A 27,660-nucleotide genomic window follows, 5' to 3' on the forward strand; every position below is an offset into this window, starting at 1 on the left:
TATGCATTTTGTACATAGGGTGGTAATGGCCAAAAGCCCTACGTGGTGCCAACAGCACATAGGTTTCACAGCGTAGGAGTCTTCTTCCCATGTTTTTGATTTTAAAATTCTTTGTGAAAAGCACAAAAGATAAAAGCCATAAGTGTGTACCAATGCAATTGTGTGACCACGAGCCCAAGTTACCTGCCGGACCCTTTGCATTCATTAGTATTTCATTAGCAAAAAGCTGACATTTTTGAGGCCAGAGTAAATCACAAAGAATTGTATTAAGTTATTCATCTACATTAACATGGAGCATCTGGTTAATAATTTACAATTTACAAAATAGTATGCATACACATAAAATATGTAGTATCCAAGTAAGTCACACAAAAAAGCAGCCATAATCCTCAGAGTGTGACGGAGGATCACAAAAGTGCAGTGTTTTAAAGTTCTTGTCCAGTGAAAAAGTCCTTTATCAGTCTTCCCTCGCTTTTCGTTTTAATGATATTTCTGTGTGAACTGGTAGCACTCGTTACAGAAGCCTCGACATTTGAGGTTCCCAAAGTGTTCACAACCAGTTGCCCGACAACGCTGCTTTGGAGGCTCTTGGGGCAACTCCCGTCGTGCTCCACGCTGACATTCTGTACACAGTTGGTCATTTTGCTGTGCCACAGTACTATTACAAGAGGTCTTGGCACACTTTTTCCGCAGGACGGTGGATGAGCTGCGTTGCACTTCTCGGACTCGTTCTAACCTCTAGAAGGAAAGCATAATCACATGTCACACACAACTCAACTAAACAAGGAAAGCAGCTCGTATAGTAACAAATAACAATACTTTCTGACTAGTGAAAGGAATATATTGACTATAATTGAAGCAAAGGCGTATTATAGGGCACAGGCAGCTTTCTGTGATTAGGAGATGGGTTACTATTCCAAATCTTACCACTTGGGCTGCAATCAACACTAAACTAATTTTCCCGGTAAACAATTGCTCAAACACAACCTGGAAACAATAACACAAGGATAGTTCTATTTTCATGAGCAACACAGTTCTATTTCACGGTGGTTTCAAGCTAGAAACAGCTTGCTAGTGAAGCCATGAAACTCTCACCGGCAGCAGAATCACTTTTATCGGCAAAAGATTGTCTTTATTGGTAACTGAAGCAGCCATACATAAGAAGGCTATCAGTATTAAAATCAGCTGAACTGTCAAAATAATAACCTAGAACGTTAACCGAGACCAAAAGGCATATTGAATCACACAGTTATGATCCAAAACCAGGGCACATTTATTAGTGAAGGCACATAAATGTTTAAAATGACTCTTTGCAATTTATGCCCCCAACTCAACAGGATCAGAGAATCAAGATAGCAGTATAAGAACCAATCTGAAGAACACTCTTCCCACAAGAACGCAGAAAGCAGCAAATTAAAAAACTGGCACAAAGTGCCATTGATGCTTTCCTCTTTATTATTCTACATAACCTTGAAGGCTAATCTAATATATTCCATTGCCCAGTGCTTTAAGACAAGACCCATGGTGTCCCTTACTAACACCAAATTCATTGTTTAGCCCTATTGCAGATGTTGACCACTGTCATGTTTTAAGAGGGAGAAAAAGCCTGAGAATCAATAATGATAACAAAGATGATCACTATTGGAAAGAGTTCCTCCATGTTATATGTCTTTTTTGGACTAAATGTGGATCTAGAAGCCATCCATCCCCAGCATATAGTTTGTGATTAAACATCTGCATGGACTATTGTTAGTGGTGACTGATACCAATTATGAAGAATCTTGAACTGTAGCACCTTCCCTTCAGCTTCTCTAAATGCTTTATTATGGGAGTCTAAATCTGTGTCCCAATGAACTTCCAAGAAAGAGCAACTTGGGCATTCTGCCCATTTATCACTCCGTGAATTTGAAACTTTTGCAGAGAACGCATGCTTCACTGATATGGAGGAGCTTAAACCCCTACCATTTCCCCCTCAATGCAGTGCTAGTGGGGAGCATTTGGTTGCTCCCACAGGACGCATCAAAGCCAGATTAGGACAGCGACATAGCTGTAAATATCTCCAGCAGTCTGTGTGTACTAGATGAAATGTTTCATTGGTTCCTCTAAGGAGATCACCACTATTCAAAACCGCTTTGAAAAAAATGTAACTTGATGTTTGTTCATTTGCTCCATATAAATGGCTTCCCATCTATGCGACTCTTATGAGTTATGAAAGTGGGCATGACAGATATATATATATATCTCTCTCTTCCGGTCAATACGGGGCATAGCTTTACCTAGCAAATGTTTCTGTTATCAAATCACAGGATGGGATGGGCAACGTCTGCTCTGCAATATGGAGCTTCACAAGGCAGCTTATCCAAGTGATAGTCAAATATAAACCTAGCCCACTCCCTTTTAAAACAGTAAGATTTTATTTTTAGATATTCTTGTAATATTTTACATTTAAAAAATAATTCACTTTAAATTTCTTTGGTGCCACAATTTCTTTGGTCGAAGATTTGAACTCTAAATAGAAGATTGGACAGAGCCACGTTATGAGACTGTAAGCCACTTCCAGAGGCTCAGGGCTTTCAAAAAGACAATCTGCACAATCAAATAATGCTTCGTAAAGTAATCTGGAGCTTGTGAAGTCAAATTGAATTTGGCTGATGACTGTAGGATTGAAGTGGTCAACCAGTACAAGTACACAGGGTTGTTTTTGACAAGTGATTTAAGTTGGACATCCCATTGAGAGAAGGAAAAACTTGTTGGCCTGAGGAGATTTAAACTTCCTAAAGCATGGTTACTCTATACAACAAGCAAACAATTATATCAATTGACCTCTACAGCTGAACAGCTCGCTCTCATCCTTTACTTTGGCCCTGCATTTGAAAATTAGAAGGAAAAAGCATTACAGTTGCCACTGTGCACTACGACTGAAAATTTAGGACTGGAATTTTGCCTGAAGGGATTTTACTTTGAAGCCAAAGCTTTGGGCATGCAACTTCTCATACACTTGTTTATGTCTTTAGACAATTCTTAATAGAAACTTGGCCAGGGCATTTCTTTTGAAACAACAAACATTAAAATATTCCCTATAGATATTGGTATACGGATAAGACGTATAAGGTCCGTATCCAAATTTAGTTCCTTCACACGGAACTGGAGTTATATCAGTAAAAAAACATACATTTACAATATATGATGTGTGAATGTTTGCAAAGAAAATTGTTGCTCTTTTAAAACTTCCACCAAGTTGTGTCACTTTTGTTACTGTTGGCACATTTTTTAGGCAGAGAAATGGATTTAGAACATCTCGATTTTTTAGATATAATATTGGGATACACACAAACACAATTACTGTTTCCCATTACGTAAATCTGAAATAGATATTGGAAGAGGAATTTATTTTTCCCCTTAAAAGTTTAATGTATTAATCACACTATATATAAGCTTTAGGTTTTTCCTTTAAATTTATAGCTTGTTGAACTTCTTTCTATTTATTGTGCTTGTACGTAAATTAGCTTGCCTTTTAAAATATTTCATATATTGTAAAAATTACATTCTGAAAGAAATTCATAATTTCATTATTTAATGAATTGCAATTTTTATCTTGTGATGCATGGATATTTGTTTTGAGAATGCAAGTTAGTTTCTTAGAGGAGATTGTTAAATATAGCTGTCACAAAGTTATGTGATGTTGCTATTTGTCTTCAGTAACCTTCTTCTATTTTATTTTAGCAAATTAAAGAATGAGGGCTGAATAGGGATAGGTGTCAATTGTACCTGTGTCACAACTTCTGCATTTTACTACTGGTTATCGTGTAGTACAATGAAAACAATTCGAAAAGATGGCAAGTCTGGTAAAAAAAATTAAACTGGGTTTCCAATTTCAGTTTGCTTATGTTTTTTGGAGCTTCTATTGAATATATCAACCTACATAGTTTTTCTTGTCAAGTAAGCAGGTTAATGCTATGAGCCGAGCGGTTGACCAAACCCTGCTAAAACAAAAGCAATGTAACCCATTTTAGGTCTAGCCGGTCAGACAGCACATCTGTCTAATTGTGAAGGACATACCGGGGACTCCTGAGAGCCAACCTGGACTTAAAGCCTGCCTATTGCTTACCATTGTTTTTTTTATTGCCACTCAAATTTGTTTGTTTCTTTTAGCTGGATTTATTTATTTTAGCTTATCTTGTCTTTGTTCCTTTCATGGAGCATAGCCTATTTACCACCTCTCAGATTGGCTCCTTTTATGCTTCCACCAGTGTTCACCTTTTCAGGAACAATTTTTTAATTTTTGTTTTCTCTTCCATATGCTGCTATCCCCCTCACCATTGCTTGTATTGCTCTTACTTGTCTGTGTGCTTTTCCCCCCACCTCAACCAGCTTCTAATTCATTTATTTTAAAAGTGCTTTTGTGCAATTTGTCTCATCTATGCTGGTATAATGTGTATGCTGCAGTTTGCCATGTGATGTCCTGCTCTAACACAAAATTCTGATCACCTGTGTTTGACCAGGTTGGAGTGCTCCGCTGTTTTCTTCTCCGAAAAGGTTATCTCCCTATGGGTGTACCACCCCACTGTGGGCCTTATTACGATGTCGGGCAGACAAAACGAACCGCCCGACCTCAGTGCAGTGGGTCTGACTGCAGCATTTTGATGCCACCGGCCATGGTGCGCTCGCAAACCTCCATTTCTCAATGGAAGCTTGTGCAGCGGGCGGACAATGCCCACAGCACAAGCTTCCATTGAGAAATTGAGGTTTTAAAACATACCTGCACCGTGTGGCAGGACCCATGTGGTGCCTGCCACACGGTGCAGGGATGTTGAGGGGGGCACGATAGCTACCACCCAGACCCCATTGCAGAGGGCCATGGAGGAAATTTCTGGCAGCCAAACCATGTTGGAAAGGCCGACATGGATTGGCAGTCGGAAACCGACATCGTAATCCAGACGGTGGAGCTGAGCCTGGCTCAGCTGTCTTTATAGTGATTACTATTCCGCTCATGTTCTGTCGGACTCACAGAGCCCGACAGAAGAGGAACAGGACCATCCAGCTGGTTTAGTTTCGACCACTGTCATCAAAATACGGCGGTCAGAGGGAAACTCAGGATGTCGTGCGGAGAGTCTCCGACTGCTGGTCGGAGGCTTTCCGTCCGGCATCCTAATCAGGCCCTAGGTGTCCGCAACCATAAAATACTTACGGAAGACAGGAAGCAATGGTACTGTCCTTAATTGGATTGCATGGCTAAAAGCCTCTCTGTACATGCTCAACTCCCTTGATGAACAGACAAAGGCTGCAGTAAAAGGCTGGCAAGTCTTGTACTCTCATACGGGCTGCACTTTCAATCAACTTTCTTTCAGAAGTTCACTTCCAAAAATGCTGCCCTTTCCATGCAGAAAGTGTTTTCATTGCTCCACCCGGGAGCCCACTTTGATATTCCTGGTATCCACGATTACGCTTGCTCGATCTCTTTCTCTCCCCAAACCCCCATCTCCAGCGCCTCACCTCATTCTCTAGTTGGGCCTCTGTTTTGAGTATGAATCAGCCAGGATTATTGAGGCCAGATGACAGTGCATTTCCCGTTAAGTAGTTATGCCTCACTCTAACCGTAGCTGTGTCCTCCACGTGGATTTCCAGGAATACAACATGCTTAGTAACTAGAAAAAATATTTAGGTATTCATAAATCTGTTTTTGTTTGTAAGCATGTCTTAGTCCTGGAACTACATGAGTAAGTTGCACTTTAGCTTGGAATGAGGCACCACTACTCACAATTAATGCTTCGTAAATTGAGGCCCACTGAATGGAGGTGAATGTTAAAGGCAGTTGAGAGCCTATAATCACTCCCATAGCTTGCTAGGCCCATAGGCACAGTGAATATGCCTATATACTGCACGGTTCATTTTTCATTGCATTAGATTTTGAATGCAACCTGAGTGTTTGGGCAAATCAACAGCATGAATATGATTAAAGCATATGGGTTCAATATGCAAAACCATGTTGCCTTTCCCAAGTATTGAAAATGTTTTCTTAGTTAGCAATCTCTTTCAAATCATTCAAACTGCAGATACCCCTTGCAAACCGAGTCAACTACAGGAAACATTCATCTCACAGGTTTTCGCTTGGAAGGTGGAGACAAGGCTTAGAGATTACTTTACTAAGACCTCGTCTAAACTCATGGATACATTAGATGTTTGTCTTGAACTAGTCATCTCCTGGGAGCAAAGAGGAATGATGACCTGTTGATGGTAAATGCAAAATGGCCACCAAGCCACTGAAACAACCTGCCCCTGAGATTTGAAACCGATAAACTCCCTCGTCTCAAGAGGAGCATTACTCACATGATTCAAATGGTATTCAGTAAAACTCGCAAAAACCTCATAAAATGTCATACCATAGAGTGAGTAATCTCGCCAGATCTACATCAATGACAGTAAATAGCATTTCAGTGACTACCTGTTAAGCAGCAGGTTCACTTCAGAACAAAGTATGAGCTTTCTACGCTGCAGGATCTTCAAGAGGGAGATGGATATGCCATTGTAAAGTCACCTCTAAAGACCACTCTGCCGCTGGTCTTTTGTGACCGGATTTTATTTCAAAAGAGTCAACCAAGGATTCAGTCTTTTCAGTACCATGCAAGTTTGTCAGATCTCCTTTTCACTTGGCTCTGTTTGTTCCTACGGAGTCATAATGTGTTGGTTTGCGTTTGGGTATGCATTTGCTTCTAAGTTGATCTTCTCCTAAAAAAGTCTGCTCTCCTCTGATTTTAGGCCTGTCCTGCGGTGTGTCTTTACCTTGCTGTGCTCAGCATCACCAGAAATGCTACAAAGCCCAGGTTTTGGCATATGGTGCTTTAAAAAATATCAAGATATAACATAAGATTGGCACTACCTAACCACATAGATTTTGTTGACAAAAATATACCCATTTTCAAGTAGCTCTGCCATCTGCCTGTTGTATCAAACAGCAAAGTGGCTGAAGGAATGCTTCAATTAATCTCAATCACAGGTGATCATTTGGACCACATTCGAGTCAAAGTTGTTTCTGCCCACTGTGAAACTCTGGACCGATACAAGCCATATGCAAACCTGTCTTGTTTCTGTGGAGGCCAGTGTCAACTTTCAACCTTCTCAAACTAATCAACTCATGGCAGAGAACTGAAATACCGGTGCCACAAACTTCCTAAATGCTCTCCACCAAAACTTCAACAGGCACAACTGATAGTGGCCTCCATTAATACCCAAGATCTAAAAAATATATAGTAGACAAAAATCTTATGAAGTAAAAATCACTCCCACAACGAGCTATGTTTTCCATTTGTTAAGGCATGAAAACCCATTAGCGTTAATCTTTTTTTGAGATGACTAAATGTTATTGATTTCCAACAAAGACACGCAAGACATTGAAAAGGAAATGAAAGGAAAAGCCAGACACAATACTATCATTGCCATCAATGTTAATCTTTAGTATATAATATAACAAAGTTTTACTTAATTGAAATACTCTACAAAGTAACAAATGCTTGCACAGTGCATGCTGGATACTAACAATCTTGTTGAATCAGAAAACCACGCCTCATCAAGTAAACTGTAAAGACCTGGGTCACCAGACGTACAAGGTATTCCGAGCCAGTGGATCGAAAGGTAGCCTGAACATTCATGTCTGGTTGCATTGTATTTCCTTGTGTGAGGTCAGGTAACAGCCTGGCATCTATCTCACCTTCAAACCAGTCAGTGACAATAAGGTACTTAAACCACAGAGCAACTGGCAATAGTTGGTAGATCTCCAAAATACCTCATTACAGAAATCCAGTTTGATGTTTACTTACGTCAGTTCGCTGCTCCTCTGTTCTTCTCTGGTCATGGAGTCTCCTGCTTTGGGCTTCAATAAAACACTTTTGGCAGTATCCTTCAAACATTGTGTTTCCCAAAGTGCTGCAACCCCGGCCCTGGCACGGTACTGTATTGTGAAATGTGGCAGAAGGCTCAGACTGTCCCGAGAATGGGGAATTTCTCATTGGTGATCTTCGGTGTAGGACTGGTGCCTGACCTGCAGGAAAGATGTTCCAATTTAAGGCTTCATAAAATAAAACATCTAATACACACCTGAACTTAAGTAACATCCTTTTTTTGTCTATTTTCAGATATGTTTTACAAGCAAATTCCAGTAATCCGGTGACAGGTTTCAACATGCAAGATATACTCAAATTCGAGACTTCTGAATAAATAATCAGCAAGCTATTCTGTATATTATATGCTACACGTGATTAAATATAAGAGATTAAAATTGAGCACTTCGTTGCTGACATTATAAGAAACAATATTTTGGATAACAAGAAAACAATAATAGGAAGGATAGCAGCAGTAATTAAAATGGTCTGTGATATAAACAACAAATATTTCAGTGGCTATTTCTAGGCAGCCAACTTATTTGGATATTACTCGAAACAAATCCTCCCACTCATTCGCGGCATCTCCACAAAGTGCGCCGAGAAACAGGTAGCAGAGAGTGAAAACTTGGACATAAAGCTCTCATTTTGTGCAAATGCTCTGGCTGAAATTTAGAGGAGTGTTCAATAATGGCAATTAAGAAAGGGAAGTTAAAATGCACCATGTGGCCTGCTTTACATACAATTATCTACTGTTACCAAAATAGAAGTGACCACTAGATCCAATCCAATTCGAAATTTACCTGAGATCACATTACATTAGATTAATTTTTAAATGCTATATTTATCCAGGAAAAAGAAGATGCTTCTTGCACTGTGGCTGTAAACTGATGAATTTCTCTAGGGCAAAATGATTTGCTCAATAGACAGACTCTGATGGTCCACTGACCCAATTTCTTCTATTATCAACCTTGGAATTTCATGTTTCTTTATGCAGCTCTTTCTCTAGGTAACCTTAAAAAGGTTTAACATTAAAATTGTAATGATTTGTTGGAAAGGTATTGTGGTTAACAGCAAACAAGTTGCATTAACTTACTATGATTTTCTCGAAACTCATAAAAACATATTGTGCAGAAGCCTTCTTTTTCCACTGTCCCAAAGAAGGGGCATCCGGGTTTCCTGCAATTCTGGTTCTCTGGCCGGTCTTCCAGACTGACTGACAAGGATTCAAAAGGTGAATTCCCTGGATCGCTACTGTGTGTTGTCTGACCAGACATGTAAGGTAAGGCCCCTGACAAGTGTGAAGGGTCTGACAATGACCTTTGATGATTCATGGTTGGAAAACTGGAACTGGAGTTTGAGGTAGTCCGCTCCATTGCCTTTCTGAAACAAGCACTACAAATGCCATTAAATGTCCTTGTTGTGTCCTGATGGCACACTGTACATTGCATGAGGTCTGTATGATTGGTTGTTTCTATGTTATTGTAGGAATTAGCCAATCTGGCCTGGTGGCAGCGTTCACAGAGTCCATTGAGCTCCACACGCAATGTGAATGGGCAGTCGGGTGTCTTGCACTTCATTGCGTTGGTTTCACTGTACAGAAAAAGGCTGGGGACAGTTGCAGGGGCAGAGCGAGGCCCTGTCAAGGATGTCTCAGTTGTCCATGCCATAGGGTTGTATGGATCACCCTTGCAGGATTCCAACCCTAGTGGTTTCAGTTTTTCAGAGCCTTTCTTAGAATTTTGCCGCCTTAGCTTGTTTTCCTGTTCCTTCCGCTCATAGCACTCATGGCAATGTGGCTGTGTACTAACAGACATGTAAAAGGGGCAGTTGGGAGTTTCACATTTGACCTCCACCAGGGATAGCTGCGAAAGGGACAGTTCTATCCTGGTCCTAGCAGTAGTCCCCCTACTGGACTGCTCTGAAAGTTCTTGCCACTTCTTGTATTCGTGCAGTACAAGTTGAAAGTAATCGTCCACCAAATTGATCTCTTTTGGCAAGTTGCCTTCATCCAACCTAAAAAATAAAAAAAATACAAACTTAATCAATACACTGAAGAAAAAACATGACTCAGGGTGTAAGAGGAAGAAGCTATACAAAGCGAAATATACTAGCAGCTGTAATATAGTGCTTTACATTAGCCTCCTTAGGTAACATCACTAAAGGAGGGTCTGGAATTCCATGTACACATTTGAAACCATATGCCTCGAAATTCCTACACATTCTGATTGCAAGCACATACTCTTTATTTTGAGCAAGAAATTCCTACCGCAGCCCTTAACATTCCCATTATGAAAAAAGCATAGCAAGAGACTTGTTGAGCCAAGCACATTGGTAATTTTGGAGGGGGAAGCTGTGGCCAGGACAGGACTTTAGGCTCGGATATCAATCAGGAACTGTATCTGCAGCTGTAAAATAGCAATTGAATGTAAGATTATGTCCCCGGAATGTAGATATCATCCTTCTTCCTTTGCTAAAAAGAGGTACTTCTGCAGAAAGATGGCCTTTCATGCATTAGCTGATTGTGTCCTAGAATCTCACTATTCAATGTACAGCTCTTTTGTTTGCTTCTTCACAAGGAGACTCTACCACTTAACCTTCCACAAATGTACTTTCTCTCAATTCACTAAGGAGTAATAAATGCTAGAGAAATAAGCAAGGGAAATAAACTCATTAGTTCTAGCAGTATATGGGCCTATGCAGAGCACATCTCAGCCAGTCTCATAGCATCTCTGTGATTGATAAACATAGTTGCCAGCAATATAGAATTAACATTAGAACAATTTCCCATACTCAACCCCACACCACCCCCAAAACACGCGATTGTAGAGGATATAGGATTCCTGACAGGGCCTCATATTTGTCCAGATCTGTCCGACATTACCACTCTTTGGCATTCCTGTCATAGTTCAGGTCAATATGAATCTAAATTGGCACTGTAGACCATGACTGTACTGCAACAGTGTTGATGTTCTCTCTCACACACACACACACTCTCTCACACACACTCTCTCTCTCAAAAAGAGATTGTGCAAAGATGTGAATGTGTCAATTGCCAAGAAATAGCATGATACTGTGAAAAATAATGAGTCCATTAGATTATGCTAGGGAAGATATCCATCACTGTGCCACAAAATGAGTCCACAAATTTGCATCTGAAGAATATGATCTCTATGGAATTTAACATTCTCACTGCATTATGCCACTGAATAATTTGCTTTTGTATTGTGGCACAGTAAAGTATGCTCATCATATTATGCTGAGCATCATGGCGATTGCTGGGCTAGCAACTCGATCTATTGTATTATACCAGAAATAATATGGTCATCATAATATAACTTTGGAGCTTTATAATGTGGGCACTGTATGTCTATAATATTGTTCCAGAGAATGCTTAAGCCAAAAAAGGCCACCATGTGTCATGAGTGCATCACAAGGCATGCATCATAAAGCATATAAAAAGTAAATTAAAATAATAAATAAAGGCAAAACAAGCTGTGTGAAGAGTGCAAAAAAAGGCACACGTTGCTTCGTAGCACCTGCCAGCTACTAGGCATTCTTTAAAAAAAATAACAAAATCACACCCAGTGGGATTGGGAGGAGGACAAGGAGGCAAACACTGGAAGCGTGGGGTGTTGTGAAAACAAGCGCACAGGTGGTTGAGCATGTATAATAAGGAAAAGGGGAGATGTTTGTGTGTGTATAAAGAGGAAAGTGGAAGAGAGCAAGGAAACAAATGTGCTCTCATGGAGTGCCCAAAAGCAAATAAAGAAAGAAGCCTGTCAAGTATGCTGTGGAAAGATACAACCCATACGATCAGAACACTGTGAGACCGAAATGCTTCTGGGAGGGACAAACACAAGAATAGGGAGTAAAGCCACTTAAGCAAGAACATACAAGTAAGATAGACAACAAAGCCATCCAATCATCATGAGCATGGAGCTGACGCAAAGCCATCTATAAGAACATATAATGTACTGGAAAGAATAGGTCTTGCTTTTGTTGAAAAGGTTGGAATGGTAGGGTGCTCCAATCCAAGCAGGGACTAGAAAGAGCCTTTGCGTAGGTGACCAAGTTAGGCAAGAAAAGGGTAGAAACAGATAAAAGTTCTTATAGAGATGTGTGGTATATAGCGAGTAGTAATGAAAAAGGTGAATTTAGTTAAAGGTGTAGATAGACCTGAATTATATTATGAATTCAGCTATAGAGATGATGGTTCCCCCAAGATCCCATTAGGGCGTCAATGAGGGATTTGAGAGATGAATTCAATATTCTTTAATCTAACTCTAAGCTTACAATTAAACAAATACAACCCTGCACCGGTCAAGAGGTAGAAATTCAGGTTTTCATTAATTTTTGTAGATTCCAGTTTTGGGATTTAAGGAAATAGGTTATCTCGGATTAAGTGCCTTCTTTTACTTGTGAAGAAAGAGTTGTTATCAATGATGTCATTTAAGATTTCATCAGTTATGTTTTCAATGATGTCACAGAACATTTAGTAAGTGATGTAATATGCGAGATCATAAGCAGTGCCTGGTGAGTGCAGGAGTTATAGTTTCTACAGTTAACTATAACCAGTGATTTTCAGTGGTTTCTTGAGTTTAAAATGCTAAGTTTTACCCGGTACTTTTACCTAACTCTAACGTCACTTTAACATTTAGGGTTTTTTTTCCCAGTGAATTTCAAAGGCTTTGTTTTTTTTAAAGTAAAGTAAGATATTATTACCACACCTAATTATAACTTCACTATAACCCTTTGTTTTTTTTAGCGAATTCCCACCTTTTTTCAACAAACAGTAAGATTTTATTCGCATCCGTAACTATGCCAACCCCCGCCATGCACAGCCTTTTGCCATGCACAGTGTGGGGTTGGCCATTTAGCCACTCCCTGCACCTAACCCCATGCAGGTGGTCAACGCCCCCCACTGTGCACAGAATTTCGCCATGCCTGTGCCCAACTCCCCCCCCTCCCCCCCCCCCCCCCCCCCGCAGGCAGCCAAATCCCAGCCATGCAGTCCTTTAAACGGTCCATTAAATTATTTTCTCAATCCCTGCAAGAAGCCCTAAGGTACCAGCAAGTCCGTCTGTGCTCCCACAAAACTCTCTCGGGAGCACAGGGGGCTGTGCTGGCTCCTGAGAGACTCCCATAGGATCACAGCGTCCTTAAAAAAACATTTTCACATTTGATCCAGCCGGGGCCCCTCATGAACATACAAGGACTAGTGAAAGTCAAGATATCCCTTAATTCTTTTTTATTTTCAGGACATGAGGACCGAGTACCTGAGTCCTTTAATGGCAGCAGAAAATTTGTCTTTATGTTGCAGGCAGCCACTCAGCACAAGTGCTCTTGCAGGAACTTGAAAGAGCACCATGCTCACACGAGAGCAAGAGGGCTGACTGGAAAAAAGGCCTTCATGGCCAATGAGATCACTCCAGTATTTGAAGTTGCATGCCTGTAGGAATCTCGCTAAACTCTTGCCTACCCAACTGTCCAGATATCTATACATTTTTAAACTTAATTTCTCAAAACTATTGAACTGATTTACAGCAAATCACAAAAGCATGTGTTATGGGTAAAAATCTAGCTGTCGGCCAAATTTAGTGTAATTCCATTCATTCGTTTTAGCTGCAGCACTATCTAAAATTCCCTATGGGATTTGCATGGGCAATTTTTCTTTGAATCCCACTTGATAGATCACCCCAAAAAACTTTCCTTCCAGGAAGGAGCTAAGGTGGATGAACTTTATTTTTGGATCGTTTCATGAAGATTCGACAAACGCCACAACAGTTATCAGCAAAACAAGCTGTTGCCTGCCAATCATATCACTTGGCCACACTCAAATAGCTATACATTTTGAACCTTAATATCTCAAAAACTACTGAACGGAATATTGCATGGTGAAAATGTGTTTTGAGTCCTCCCCTTCTTCTCGGCCCCCGGCTGATGGGTCACACCGAACCTTTCCGGGAATGGGCTAAGGAGATAAGACTTTTTTTCATGTTTCATGAAGATTTGTCAAATGGCGCCAAAGTTATTAGCAAACATAGAAATCCATTTCATGGGAGAGATATAGATTAAATATAAATGTATCCTGCCTTCTTGTAGTTGCTGGATGCGGATATGCTTCCTGAATGGGAGGTAAGCAACTTGTGGCGGGATCAGCTCTCCTGCTTAGACATTCATGACATCCTTCCCACAAAGATGCACAGAAGGTAGTCGCACCATCGGGGTATTCATTAATCCAATTTTGAGTGCTACTTCTTGACACGTTTTGGCTGCATCGCAGCCTTGATTACGATTGCGATGCTGCCGAAACGAGTCAATGCGTCAAATTTGAGTGAACAAAGATGGCGATTAACTCGGATTGAGAAAGGCTGGTCAACCTGAAATGCGTTTCAGAATTGTTTGATCGCAGTATGGCCTGATGAATAAAGAAGAGGATTTTAAACAATCTTTGAGTGCAGATTCTCTTTCCCATTAAGAAGTTTGTGGCTACTATTTAAAAAGGCGCTAACAGTGGCACCACTTGTGGTTTGGCGCATACCTGTAAAAACCGTGACCGTGGACACACACACAAGGACATACAGATATACATACAATATATATATATTTTGCATGGTTTCCCACAATTTTATAAAATCCTAATCACACTTTCATATAATTCTGATCTGTTTAGACTAGATTGAGTAGAAAATGTTAGGTCAACTGTTTTTCCACATAAAAATGATTATCTCACTCACACCTACTGTGTTACGTTTGTACGTGAGATATACCCTCTAATACTGTTTTCAAGCAGGCGCCCAGCAAAGGGTGTTTCATACAATATGTGCAATTTGTGTGAAAATTTCCTACGTTACACTCTGAATTCTGAAATGTTGTCCATCAGCAGGCCTGAAGTATTAACCACTAGACCATGATGTTGGGAGTACATAGCATATTGTTTACATCATTGTGTTTTTTAACAGATCAACTTTGCGAGGTTTTATCACATTGCACATCTTCCTCAGCAGCCACTTTCAACCGTACAACCAGGTGGAACCAGCCGGAAATAGCAATTACCTTGCTGCATTGATCAACTGTGTGGTACCGGGGTCCAGTCCTTGAACGGGAATTTCGATTACCATAAGGTACTCTTTCAGGAGTTTGTCTTTCATCCTCTCTTCTCCGTCAGTCAGGAAGTGGACTTTCAAATCCTCAAAGTGTCCTCTTTCCTTCTGCACTAGTGGGACAGCCCGGATTTCTACAGGGTAAAGGAGTAAGAGTGTTATTTTTCATTTACCCAATAGGATTAATGTTTAACAAAAAATAAATATCCTGTTTATTTGGAATTCTAGTGGTAATTGTGGCCAATGCCTGGTTTGACATTTGTTGTTCACATATTTATGAAGTTGAGAGTAGCTTTCTTTCCTGTTAATTTTCATTTTTTCAGAGTGTTATATAGCGCGAACTGACCCGAATTGGGTATCAGAGCGCTTTACACAGCACCAGTTGCTTTACATGAGGCCACATTCATTTTTTGTTGGGCACGGGGAGATTAAGTTATTTGCCTAGAATCACAGGATGTTCAGCGTCATTGCCGAGACTCGACCCAGTTCCCCAGATTCGAGGTCGACCGCCCTAGCCGTTAGGCCAACTCTTCTCCCTAATTAATGAGGTATGTGTTTAGGAATTACTTATTAGGTAACCACCCTAAAGAAATAGAACATTGTGTGCATTAACTACTAAAAGGACACAGTACTCCAAGTTGGAAGTACTGGCAAAGGAGACAGACACCACACAGTATCACCAGTGGGAGGTCTGGAAACCTTTAACAGCCTCACAGTCTTCTTATTATTGGTCTGAACTTATTTGAATGGGTGCAAATGGGAAACCGTTAACCCTCAAGCAACCTTCTATCACTGTACTTGCCTCAACTAAGTAGAGTGGGGCACTGCGTCCTTGGTGAAATGGAGTCACCTGTTGACCAGAATTTACAACCTCTCTGTGAGGAAGAACAGGAGAGAATATGTCACATAAGTAACACATTTGAAACCATACCTGGACCACTATCTTTCAGAGTGACTAGTGGCGCAAAATGCTGGTTGTCGTAGCCAAGGACAATGGGATACTTGTAGCATTCTTGAGCAGGCCAGTGAAGTGGGAGGTAAATTCCACCCACGGTGAGAGGGGAGAAATTGGAACCAGATTCCAAGGTTCGCAACATGTGATCTGTAGCAAAATAAAAGGATGTATTGTTGCACGTTAGTACTTATTGTTACCATCGTTTATGTATAGCTATGTGAAATCATGAGCATAAAAACAATATTAGAAGACCTATATCTAACTGGTGAAACAATTGTTCTCAATGGAGTCAAGATACCTTCAACCCGACAGTGGCCAAATACACAAAGTAAATCTCCTTCCTCCCTTGTCCCAATACAATAGAAATGTGGTCAGCAAATTAATAAAATCGATCACAGCAGAAATGATATGTTCAAAATCACTATTTCTTACAAGGAATCACAATGAGGTATCACACAAAACAGGAAAAAAACGACAACTACAAACAAAAACATACTAACTTACTTGCTACCTAGCAATAGGCCCTTATCAGAAACACATCGACCAACTTTCTGCATGTTGATTTAAAATAAATGCAACACTTTGCCCCATCTGACCTTTGTCAAATGTAACCAACGCTGATAAATGTGGATGTCAAATCGGATTTTATGATAAACAGCCATGCTAATCTCTTTGGACTTTTCACCTTTCTGATCTCTAAACCACTCCTCAAAAGTACGCTCTGAGCCACCCTATAATATGCCTTTATAAAATCATTGACATCTTGACAGCCCTACCTACGTCAAGCATAAATAATTGATAGCTCAGCCACAGTACGATATCACCTCATTTCATATTGGCACTGTGTGAAATGCATAAATTGGTGGCAGTGCATGGTTTATATGCTAGTATTATCTTGCTGATGAGCTGCAACACCTGCAGCTTGCCAATAATGATAACTGTGCAATATGTCCAGTTGAATGCCCAACTTGCTAATCAGTTCATGAAAATTCACCTGCAATAATGATAATTGGCCTTCGAAGGATGTTGACCAGAACAAATATATGGATTTCTTCAAGCGAGTTATACCGCAGCCCCTTCCGGCCCACTGACGTCTCTGTGGAGGCCATTTTAACAAGGTGTTCCCATTCTTCCTCCCAGTTCTGAGGGCAAAAGGAAAGACAGTTAACTGATAATACATATACATACCAAGGTTCGAACAGGTGAGCAGACATATAAGCCCTACCCCGTAGTAATGCATTGCGTAGGATTAATAATTCCCCACGGCAAAGTTAGTCATTTTCTATTTCATATCCATATGCCACCCCAAAACCTGTCACACAAACCTAGAAGAGTTCTAGTTGAAAATCAATTGGAACTTATTTTACAAAGTCACATGTCAGCTTTACACATATAAAAGGACTTTGTGAGCAGGGACTACAACTAAAAAATCTCCAGACTCTAAGACAAGCTCCGTACCCCTGAGGTCAGACTCTTTTGGGTTGGTTGAATGTGAAACAGCACCATCTCTCAGCAACTTTCTCTCTTACAACAGAGCTTGAGCTCCTGACCCATGAAATTATTTTGCGGGTTACTAATTCGCCCATAGTCCTTGCTCTAAGGGCAGACCAATTCACACCACAGCTGGTGTTGTGCTTCAGGTGCCTGAATACTTGTGAAGTTAGCAGAACATGGGGCCTATTATTTACAGCGCTAACAGACATTTTATCTGAAGCAACCCCATAGGCAACCTTCTGCACACTGCCTCAGTTGCTTGGCTCCCTGTATGCATGCAAGCAGGTTATGTACACATCCGGTAAAATAGTTTAAACACAATGACACACATTGAAGGCATAAAAAGAGTGACACATTTACTAATGTTAGATCTGGAGATTCATTGCAGCTGCCGACAGCATCTTTGGTTAGACCTGGAGTCAGAGGTTGACAGCTTTGCTCCGGTCTAGACAAAGTGCTCAGAGTAAATGATGTGCATCTGCAAATCTTGGAAAGTATGGCCGAAAACAGGCTGATACCTGACACTATTGAGAATTAGGCATGGAGTTCAGTTCATGATGTAATAACAGATGTGAACTTTCAAATGAGGCTGGTCTCCTTGGTAAGGCAGGTGCCACGGAGTGAGTGTGTATGTATGTATGTATGTATATGTACACATAGCAAAGGGACCATTCAGAAAATACGGATAACCTTACCCTAGTGTCAAAACACAGTCCTGTTTCCACAAATTCAATGGACTTTAGGGACTCCCTCTGCCACCGGAGTTTAAAGTTCCGTGCATCAGTTTCCTTCAAGGCGCTGTGGAGGGTTTTTCTTAGAACGAGGTCAACGTCTTGAATTCCCCACATGTACTGGGACACAGCATGCATCAGACAATTTCCATCTCCTGCAAGAGGAAAGGCATCCGGTTTATTTTTTACTAATATCAAGAATTCCATAAAAGAACACAATGCAGCATAGCTAGAGGGGTCCTCGAACCACCATAATTTTTTTTAAGTCACACCTAGAGACAATTTGACCCCCATCACAAGGTTGGCAGATTTTGGTGCAGAAATACTGGAGGGTCTGAATTTCCACACCAAATTCCGCTGATTACAAGCCACCACCCCCCCCCCCCCCCCGCCGCCCCCAACAATTAGGAATAACAGCATGGACCCAGGGATATCTGGTTCTTTTACCAGGGGATTTACATGGATTCTGGGAACTGCCGAAATGTATCCCCTGCTCTGAGGAGTTGGAAAGCATCAGCGTTGATGGGGATCCAGGGGCTCGAGTGGTCCCGGAAGGCTTTTGTCTATCCGGATAGAGCATTATCTTCTCTCCTTATACTGATGAAAGGTTTGGTCAGGGAACGGGCGGTGCTGCTACCTGCAGACTTTGCCACTGCAAGATCAAAGAGAGTCAAGGTGTCCCTAGGCCTGGAATTATTGAGTCCTCAGTTTACAAACCCGATAATTCCAGGTCTGGAGACACCCAGAACTGCGGGTAGCAGAATTTCACCTGTTATCACTCCGGTTGAAATTCCACCACTTGTAACTAGGGTTTCAGTATGTTTCTTGAGCCACAACAAGATTTAAAATTATCCTGACAATTTTGCAGTGCAGGCACAGTAGGAAGATGATGCCAGGATATCTTCCAATCTATGTTTTGCTGCAACTTTCTTTTGCAAAGGTGCCATATTTTGATGCTTTTAGAAATCAACTGGAGACCTATTGTTGGAGACACCCCAGGCAATTGTAGAGAACTGCCTTGTGCCGGTGTTGCTGTTGTGCAAAAAAATAAGCATGCTGTAGTGTGGCTTATAAATCACTGTGCCAGCCTGGATCCCATTCCGCCTAACTGGCCAACAAACCACAATATACAAAAGAGGTGGTAGCAAGCAACTGCAGCACAACCTGTGACCAACCATGACAAGCTCCCAGCAAAGCCTTATGAATCCCTTAATGAAGGCTACACAACTACCGGGGTTCCAAACAGTTCCACCTTCCGCCACAAAAAGCAGGTCACACCACACTTCTTGTTTACCCAATGCCCCTTTCCAAACATACAAAAAAAGCACACAAAGCAACTGGAGATAGAACTGCACACTACCATGCAAAGGGCATAGGCTGAACTATAGCTGGATTGAACCTTGTGGTAGAGAAAGAGCAGTGAGCAGGACAACCACAAACACATCAAATGGAGTAATGACGGTATTAAAATGTATAAAGTGCAGCTATAAACTGAAAGGTAGCCTGGCGCTAGGTATAGACGGTATGAAACCCCCAAAACCTCATAACCCTCTAATTCTAGTCACCTGAGTGTTGCACATCACACCTGAATGATTTCTTGTCCTAACTTTTCTAACTTATTTTCTACCCAATAAATGTAAAACTAACTAAAGCATGCTTATAATGTAACAAAATCACCAATAAGCTCTTTTTTGGGTACAGTCAAAGAAAATTCACTTTTTATAGTACAATTTTAGAATTTTCTTAAGAACAAACGAGTGTTCAAAAATCACCAGGAAGCTGGGCGAACAGGATTCAGGTACAGCATAGTCATTTATTATAACTAAGCAACTGCAATGGTCAATAATTGAGGCACTTTTTAGGTTTCGCCTGCACAGCGCTAGCGCTCAGAAATATCCTATATTCAATATATCTTAAAACGCGGCTCTTAACAGTACCCATTGCCAAATTACTGTGTTCATTCACTTTAGTGTTTTTTTTTTTTTGTTTTGTTAACTTCCCCTGGCTGTACGTATTTATGGTACTTCTGCTAAAGCTATTCACACTGTTTAAGCCCCATGCCGTGTCAAGATAAGATCTCTTCCCACAGAAAAGGCAGACAGCTTCTAACAGCATCCTGGAATGCTTGTTTTTTTATTACTCAGTTGTGTAAAGCAGATGTTTTAGCCTTGGAAAGTTTTTGGCATTTCCTATTCATGCCCCGGTACCTTTCTTTGGCCTTTGTAGGCATTATCGGATTGATTTTTTCAAATCAATCTATTTTGTCATTATGATAAAATTCTAAATGTTGTAATAAACATTGCAAGTAAAAATAAAATTAATATACACAAGCTATGCTATAGTTTACTACTAAACAGGCAGCCACACGTGCAGTTACCTTGCAGACAACAGGGCCATGTTTGAAAGGTGCAGTAGCAACAGGTCCAAAAGTTGTCAGAACTCCTCTAAACACATAATATTGCCATATTTGAGTACTATACAGGCACCCAGAATTGCTGTTAAAAGGCAAGGGCAAAAAGCTCTAGGGACACCACCAACACCATTGTATTGCTAAAATATAAAACTAAACAGGCAGTCACAAGTGTAGTTACCTTGCAGACAACAGGGTCATGATTTAAATGCTGCAACAGGAGCAGTGACACTGGCATCTAAAGCTCTAGGCACCCTACTAAAGACCTAAAATTGCTATATTTTACTACTAAACAGGCAGTCACAAGTGTAGTTACCTTGCAGACAACAGGGTCATGATTTAAATGCTGCAACAGGAGCAGTGACACCGGCACCTAAAGGTCTAGGCACCCTACTAAAGACCTAAAATTGCTATATTTTACTACTAAACAGGCAGTCACAAGTGCACATACCTTGGAGACAACAGGGTCATGATTTGAATTGTGCAGCAGGTGCAGTGGCACCAAGCACAAAACGTGTTAAAACCTCTTTAAACACATAATATTGCAATTACATTATTCAATTCTATTATTTCTCTCTTATTTCATTTTTCAAAATATTGCTATTACCCACACTATACCACTAGAAACAGCACAATATATTGCCTTCTTGTACATAAACAAGTCCTAACACATTAACAGATTTTCTGTAACTTATGTAGTACAACTACTCAGCGAGCTACAATTTACAACAAAAAACAGCTTATTATTAATCACATAGGTGAAACTTAATGCATTTACCAATGCTTGTTTCTAAGGAGTTCATTAAGAATACTGCAGTAACATCGGGAGTAAAAACATCCCAGGGGATCCCGACATTCACGCTTGGTAATGAAGGATCGTAACGTTGCAAATGGTGTTATGTCCATATGTCCTGCAATTTGCATTACCTATTACTATTAGCTGGTAAATGAAAGGGGAAATTGGGCTGACCATCAAATCAGTGCTTCAGCAAACAGCAGGTGCAAAGATAATTTGGGCCTGTTTTTTTACTAATGCTATTGTCTAAATGACCAATTGAGTGTGTGCACTGCCACTATTCACCAATACAGGGAGAGCTGGGCTGACTGGACGGGTTGGTGATGACAAACGGAGCCACAATCGGTGTGACAATAAGCACAATTGGGCCGAATTCACCAATACATGCGGAAATCTGTAAAGTGGAGACTTACATGTTTGTTTCATGTGGATTTGTGCGTTTTTAGTCAATATCAAAATACAAGAGTATGCACAGAACCCACACAAATCGTAGATTTCCAGGAATCTGTGGATAATCGACAAACGTGAGAGTTTGCGGGTGTGGACATGGTATTGCTTGGCCTCTCCTCCTAGAGCACTCGCTGCCCCACCTCTGCCCTACAATTACTACCCAAAGTTTTCAATCACAAATGTCCACCGGATCAGGAAATCTCCAGCCACTTTGCGTGTTTGCATGTAAATCCACTTACACGCACGCAGGGATACTTTGTGATTTCGGCGCGCTCTCATATGCAGATTCTTTATTTTGGTAGACAGAGGCTCTTCGGTAAAAGCCAACAAAGGGAGTGTACGCATGTGATTACATAACTAAAGAACGACAGAGAATAGAACATTGTTGTAAATTCCCAGATTTTCGTGGAAGAGTCATAGAGGAATGTCCCATTTTACACAAGACATTGGCCGAGTCACAGCCTGGGCAAAATGGGAGGATTCCCGAGCCTGAGGCTGTGTGAGACACTATTGACGACCGCGGGATAGAGTTTCGCTTATCCACCAGGCTGCTGTGCGAGAGGCGCCGGCGCGAGGCTGTTTCTTTTTTCCAGTCTTTAATAGTCCTCTGAAAAGGTCACGCGGGCGAGCTAACAGTTGAAAATAATGCAGGCACACTTGCTTATCCTGCTTCACTGTTCTCAAAACAGCTGATCCCGAAACCCGGTGAATGACGTATGCTGAACAGAATGTACTTGAGCTCTGTAACGTTGTAAACATTTTTGTAGTTATAGCTGTAGTAGTGTCGTTTTTTACAAGGTACTTTGAAAGTGCGTTTCTCCAGGTTTGAGGATTTATCTAGTGGAATCCTGCAACAAGACGAGCAATATTCCAAAGCATTCCACATTACCCAGTGTCTCCCAAGGAAGAGCACCACTATACCTACAAGCAGGGCTTTAAGTGGGCTGGGTCCTGCTGGCGCTCATCACCGGCAGATCTTAAAAGCAGGTGCCAAGACGGGTCCCTTCCTGGCTCTTCGTTTTTTTACCCTCAATCTCAGAGTGAAAAAAAAATAATAACTCTGCAATAGTACCAAGCGTCAATGCTTTTGATGCAACTTCAAAAAGACTAATTTTTCAGTTTTATATAGCGCAAATTTGGAGCACTTCACATGAGCACCATTTACATTACAATAGGACATTTTCTAGTTTTGAATCACCGGATGTTGAGCCGACGTCAGGCTCAAACCTACTTTCTCAGCTCTAAAGTCCGCAGCTCTAGACTTACGCCACAGTATCGCCCACAAGAACGGAAGCATATACAACGAAGTCATAGTTGTTGCTTATTTAATTTACAACCATTGACAAAGCCAATAGTCCTGGCTTGTTGTAGGTGTAATGTTACTTGTCGGGTTATATATCTGGATGCAGTGACAGAAGCAGCAAAATACAAGTGGGACAGCACACTACGCTAAGTACAGATTTTTAGCTTGAGTGTTTTAAGCCACGCCCTTAATTATGTCAGCAACGCCCCTATGAGACCCCCCCCATAGTTTTTTCATCCCACTTAAAGCCCTGCCTACAAGGTAAATTCAAGTAATATAAACAGGACACTGTGCTCCAGCCTTGCACCACAGATAGTCATACCATTTTACCATAAGAAATCATTAGGAGGCACCGCTTTGTCAGTACAAGCTACCAAGCTTTGGAACTCACTACCAGCCAATATTTTTAATTCAGAAGAGAGATGAAAACATGGCTGTTTCTAAGATAATCACACCAGCCTATAACACTGAGCTAGAACCCAGAACAATAGTTGCTACAGTGCATAGATATGCAAGGCCTGACCAGCACACTTTCCTCATTTTGTCAACCAATTTAACAACTAAGACACACAAGTTCAGGGGCATAACACAGGTGCGGGGGGACCCCCAAGCTCCAGGGGGCCCCCTCAGCACAATGCTCCGGCCCGGGAGCTCCTGATTGAGCCCAGAGGGGGCCCTTCCACATACCTTGCAAGGGCCCTCCTCAAGTTTCGTTACGCCACTGCACGAGATATGAAGGGTTGGCCAGTGTCTAGTATTGTTATTTTCAGTGGTGTCACGAACCTTGAGGTGGGGGGGGGGGGGGCTGCAAAGTACATGGAGGGGGTCCCTCACGCTCTGGACCAGGTCAGGAGCTCTTAGGCCAGGGGCCTGCCACCCGTGCACATGGGGACCCCATGGAGCTTGGGGCCCCCCGCGACATTGGGGGCTCAACATGCTACTGGGGATTTTAGAGTAATGTAAATTCACCCAGAACCCTCCTCCTCAATTTTTCAACAGGCATGAAATAACTGAAGAGGTCTGCCGCATGATGCTGGCCAGCGGAGTACTTTAATTTAGTCCACCACTGCATGTCCCAGCTAACTATATGCTGTGGCTACTTCTTTACATCTCACAATGATATTCATATAAGGGGTGATTGTAACGAACTCCATCCCAGCAGATCTCCTGGCCATCTCGCCCTCCAACCCATGCCTGCTCAGGACCATCGAAATAAAAAAAAAAACAGAATGAATAGCCTTGTGCTTGGACTGCGAGCATTAGAAATACCATAAAGGAACATGCAGAGCTGATCAAAGCGGCCAGCTAACAAAAATCAAAAACTGGGTACCCATCTCTCACAATATTTCATTCATCACATTGCTGAGTGGTGCATACCATACCATGATAAACACACCTTAGTACCAGGCCCGGCTGTCACAGGTAAGAGCGGCTGGGCGGGCGGGGCAGGGGGATGTGGGGTGGGTGGGAGTCGACAGGATAGGTAAAATTACATTTAAAAAAATAAAACTACTTACCTTGCGCTCAGCGATTCAGCAAACGCAAGATAAGTGATTTAATTTTTTTAACTTTTTCTGTCCAGTCGTCAGTCGACTACCCCCTACCCACCCCACCCCACCGCTCTTACCTGTGCCATCTGCTCAGTATTCATAACACATGACAAGGAAACACTTCCCACATGGGATAAAAATAAAGACAACACCTTTCCAACCAAACACCCTAAATGGTGTAATATGCTACCCATGACGGCAAACAATTTAGCGCCCCACACAGGGGGAAGTAAACTCAATGTAAATGTTACACTACAATGCATTACTGACTACAAATGAGGAGCAAGGGCCTAGCTGCAAAGCAACACTCACAATCTACCTCAGAGATAGAGTGAGAGAGAGGTGTACGTGTGTGTGCGTCTCACTCCATCCTAGTACATACAATCTTTTTTTGGACTGATTATAACATTGACCCACTTTCTGGAATCCGCACAAAGTGTTCCCCCCAAAAATAAAAGAAGTACGTGCTACTTTTATTGGGTAATCTGTAAGGGTTTTTAACAAACGTACATCAGTTTGGGAATAGTATATAATGTTATGTCCCTTGACCGAGGCAAATGTATTAAATACATATAGGAGTCTACATTGAAACAAAAAAAACTAATACATAACTAAAATCACATTATCTTGCATACAAAAAAATAAAACATTAACGTTACATGAAAAAAACTCAACTCGTCTTGCACTTCTTGTAACTGCAGACAACTCTGGCTTTATTATTTGAAACTGGGGAAATGAGATCCAACGCATCAAATTTTACGTCCTGCAAAAAGTTCCCCTCTGTAAAATCTAGAGTGTAGATAAGAGCGTACACTGTACTTTCAGTTACTTATTGACAACTAGTAGTGCAAACTTCCTTCCAGCCTGGAATTCCCCTGTACTAACTGGTTCAGTTAGCACTTTGGTAACAGGCATTGTATTCTCTTTCGGATTCACTGATATGCAACACCACTGTGTGCGGGTCGGACTTTCCCGATAGGGCGTGGCAGGGTGCGATGGAATATCTACTCATTGTGCAAGTGAAAGAGAGACAGACACATATATGCTGGATTACTTGTGACAAACGTTATTTGCTTCTGCTTTTGCTCAGATTATTTTTAAGTGAACCTCCAACGTCTCCCTATATTTTTAAAATGGCATCTAGACATTTAACTTTCAAATATATAGTACACCATTTTCCAAAGAATGGAATATTTGTGGAATACCACATTACTTGAATTTGCTTCCTGGTTGGTACAACCCCCCTATTATCATTTGCAGTGGAACAATGTGCTTAAAACCCTTTGTACTTTTTAAATTACATATTTTTTCCAAAGAACGGAATATTTGTGGAATACCACATTACTTTAATTTGCTTTCTGATAAATACAACTCCCATATATCGTTTGCAATGGAGCAATGTGCTGAAAACCTTTTCTACTTTTTGAATTACAAATATATTATAAATGTAGATAATGGATAGCCCTGATGGTTGTCTCACTAGCCCAATAAAAATGGGTCCAATTCACAGAACCTTTGTATAAAAATAGTAATCCAAGACCACAAATAACAGATCCCAATTGACGCAATCCAGGTGACTTATGACATTTACAACTGTGGAAAAACTGCCCGAATTTCTGCATTAGTAACTTCTTGAAAGATGTGGAAAAGTGGTAGTTCCTATGGTAGCGGTAGGGGGTTAGCCAACTGGAATGATGGGACTACCGACAAACTTGAAACGTTGAGAGCACTCAAACATTCCTTATGTACTCGCCAACCGTAAATGTCTGGGTAAAATTGTTATATGTAAAGGTTGGCATAAAGATGCATTGAGGGTGAGAAACATCTTCGAACAATGTTATATTTTTGAGGCAATCGCAAGAAAAATAAGTCCAACCTCCAAACCCACACTTACATTGCCGTAAAATCCAAGCACTTTGCAGATTTCCTGCAGTAGTATGTGCCCAAAGAAATCCACAGGAACTGTTCTGTAAATCTAGATGCTGGATTTACAGGCAGAGATGGCACCTTTTTCAGCTGTGTCCAAAATAGTTCAATGACAAAAAAAACCACACACCACAAGTAATCCACTATAAGCCAATTATGACGAGTCATTGGTGTTTCCAGGAGGGCACACACTTTAAAATCACTAGCAAGTTCATGGTTCATAAGAGATTTAGTCAGAGGCAGCACAGTGCATTGCATTTAGGCATATACAAGGCAGTTCTCGAAGGGTTTGGCAGCAATGGCGTTTTACTGTAGTGGCACAAGTCATTAAGGAAAGAAGAGATGACTAATTCATCCACTCTCAAATTGGAGTGGAGTACCTTCAATCACTGGGATTTGATCTACAAGAGCTATTACAGCAAGACTTATACCAGGCGCATGCCAATCTTAGCATGAGAAGGTGTCGAACACCAATTCTAGGTTTTGTTATAGTGGGGACAACACAGTGCAAAACCTTAAAAAGCCAACTAAATCCCTCTGCAGTATTAACATATTGGCGGTCCAACTATGACAACTAGAGATTTAACCCCAATGTCCAAAAGACATAAAACTAGAAACTGTGACTGGACACAGGAAGGTTAAAGGCTTGATTTTCCTGCAACCCATTGTAATAAAAACCATTAGGCCTGCATTTTGTTGCAAAGCCTGCGATTTACAATCACAGGCTTTAAGAACGCAAACTACAAAGCTGTAACGTACCAAAGGTACTTTTCAAATCGAAAAAGACTTTCCACCTTGCAATTTGCCCTTTGCGGCTTATTATGAATCACAAACAGGAGGGAGCAAGAAAGAGGTGCCATCTCCTAAATACAAGTGTTTTTTTTTTTTTTTTTTTTTTTTTTAAAACCTTTATTTCGGTAGATGCACAATACACAGCGTCTGCCTACAACCCCTCGGGGCCGGCCGCTATGACATTGGAGAACATAGAACAATAATGTCAGGATAAGAAAAGGTTTAATTTTATGGTTTTGTCGAGTACAACGTAGTGTACTTCGAAAAGAGTCG

At 41.1% G+C, this 27,660-nt stretch overlaps 1 protein-coding gene across 2 annotated transcripts in view; it reads right to left on the minus strand.

The window, feature by feature from the left end:
* Window positions 1–247: 247 nt before the first annotated feature.
* TNFAIP3 (TNF alpha induced protein 3) overlaps window positions 248–27,660 on the minus strand; it is a 104,286-nt gene continuing 76,873 nt past the window's right edge. For both annotated transcript variants that reach the window (XM_085612499.1, XM_085612498.1), the window contains exons 3-9: window positions 18,125–18,315; window positions 16,930–17,077; window positions 15,912–16,082; window positions 14,934–15,114; window positions 8,971–9,890; window positions 7,815–8,035; window positions 248–738 (exon numbers count right to left, since the gene is read on the minus strand). In XM_085612499.1, coding sequence (XP_085468625.1) covers window positions 481–738; window positions 7,815–8,035; window positions 8,971–9,890; window positions 14,934–15,114; window positions 15,912–16,082; window positions 16,930–17,077; window positions 18,125–18,315 — 2,090 coding nt within the window. In that variant the 3' untranslated portion in view covers window positions 248–480. The remainder of the gene's footprint in view (window positions 739–7,814; window positions 8,036–8,970; window positions 9,891–14,933; window positions 15,115–15,911; window positions 16,083–16,929; window positions 17,078–18,124; window positions 18,316–27,660) is intronic.

This window comes from Triturus cristatus, chromosome 6 (genome assembly GCF_964204655.1).
Source record: "Triturus cristatus chromosome 6, aTriCri1.1, whole genome shotgun sequence".
NCBI classification, from domain to species: Eukaryota; Metazoa; Chordata; class Amphibia; order Caudata; family Salamandridae; genus Triturus; species Triturus cristatus.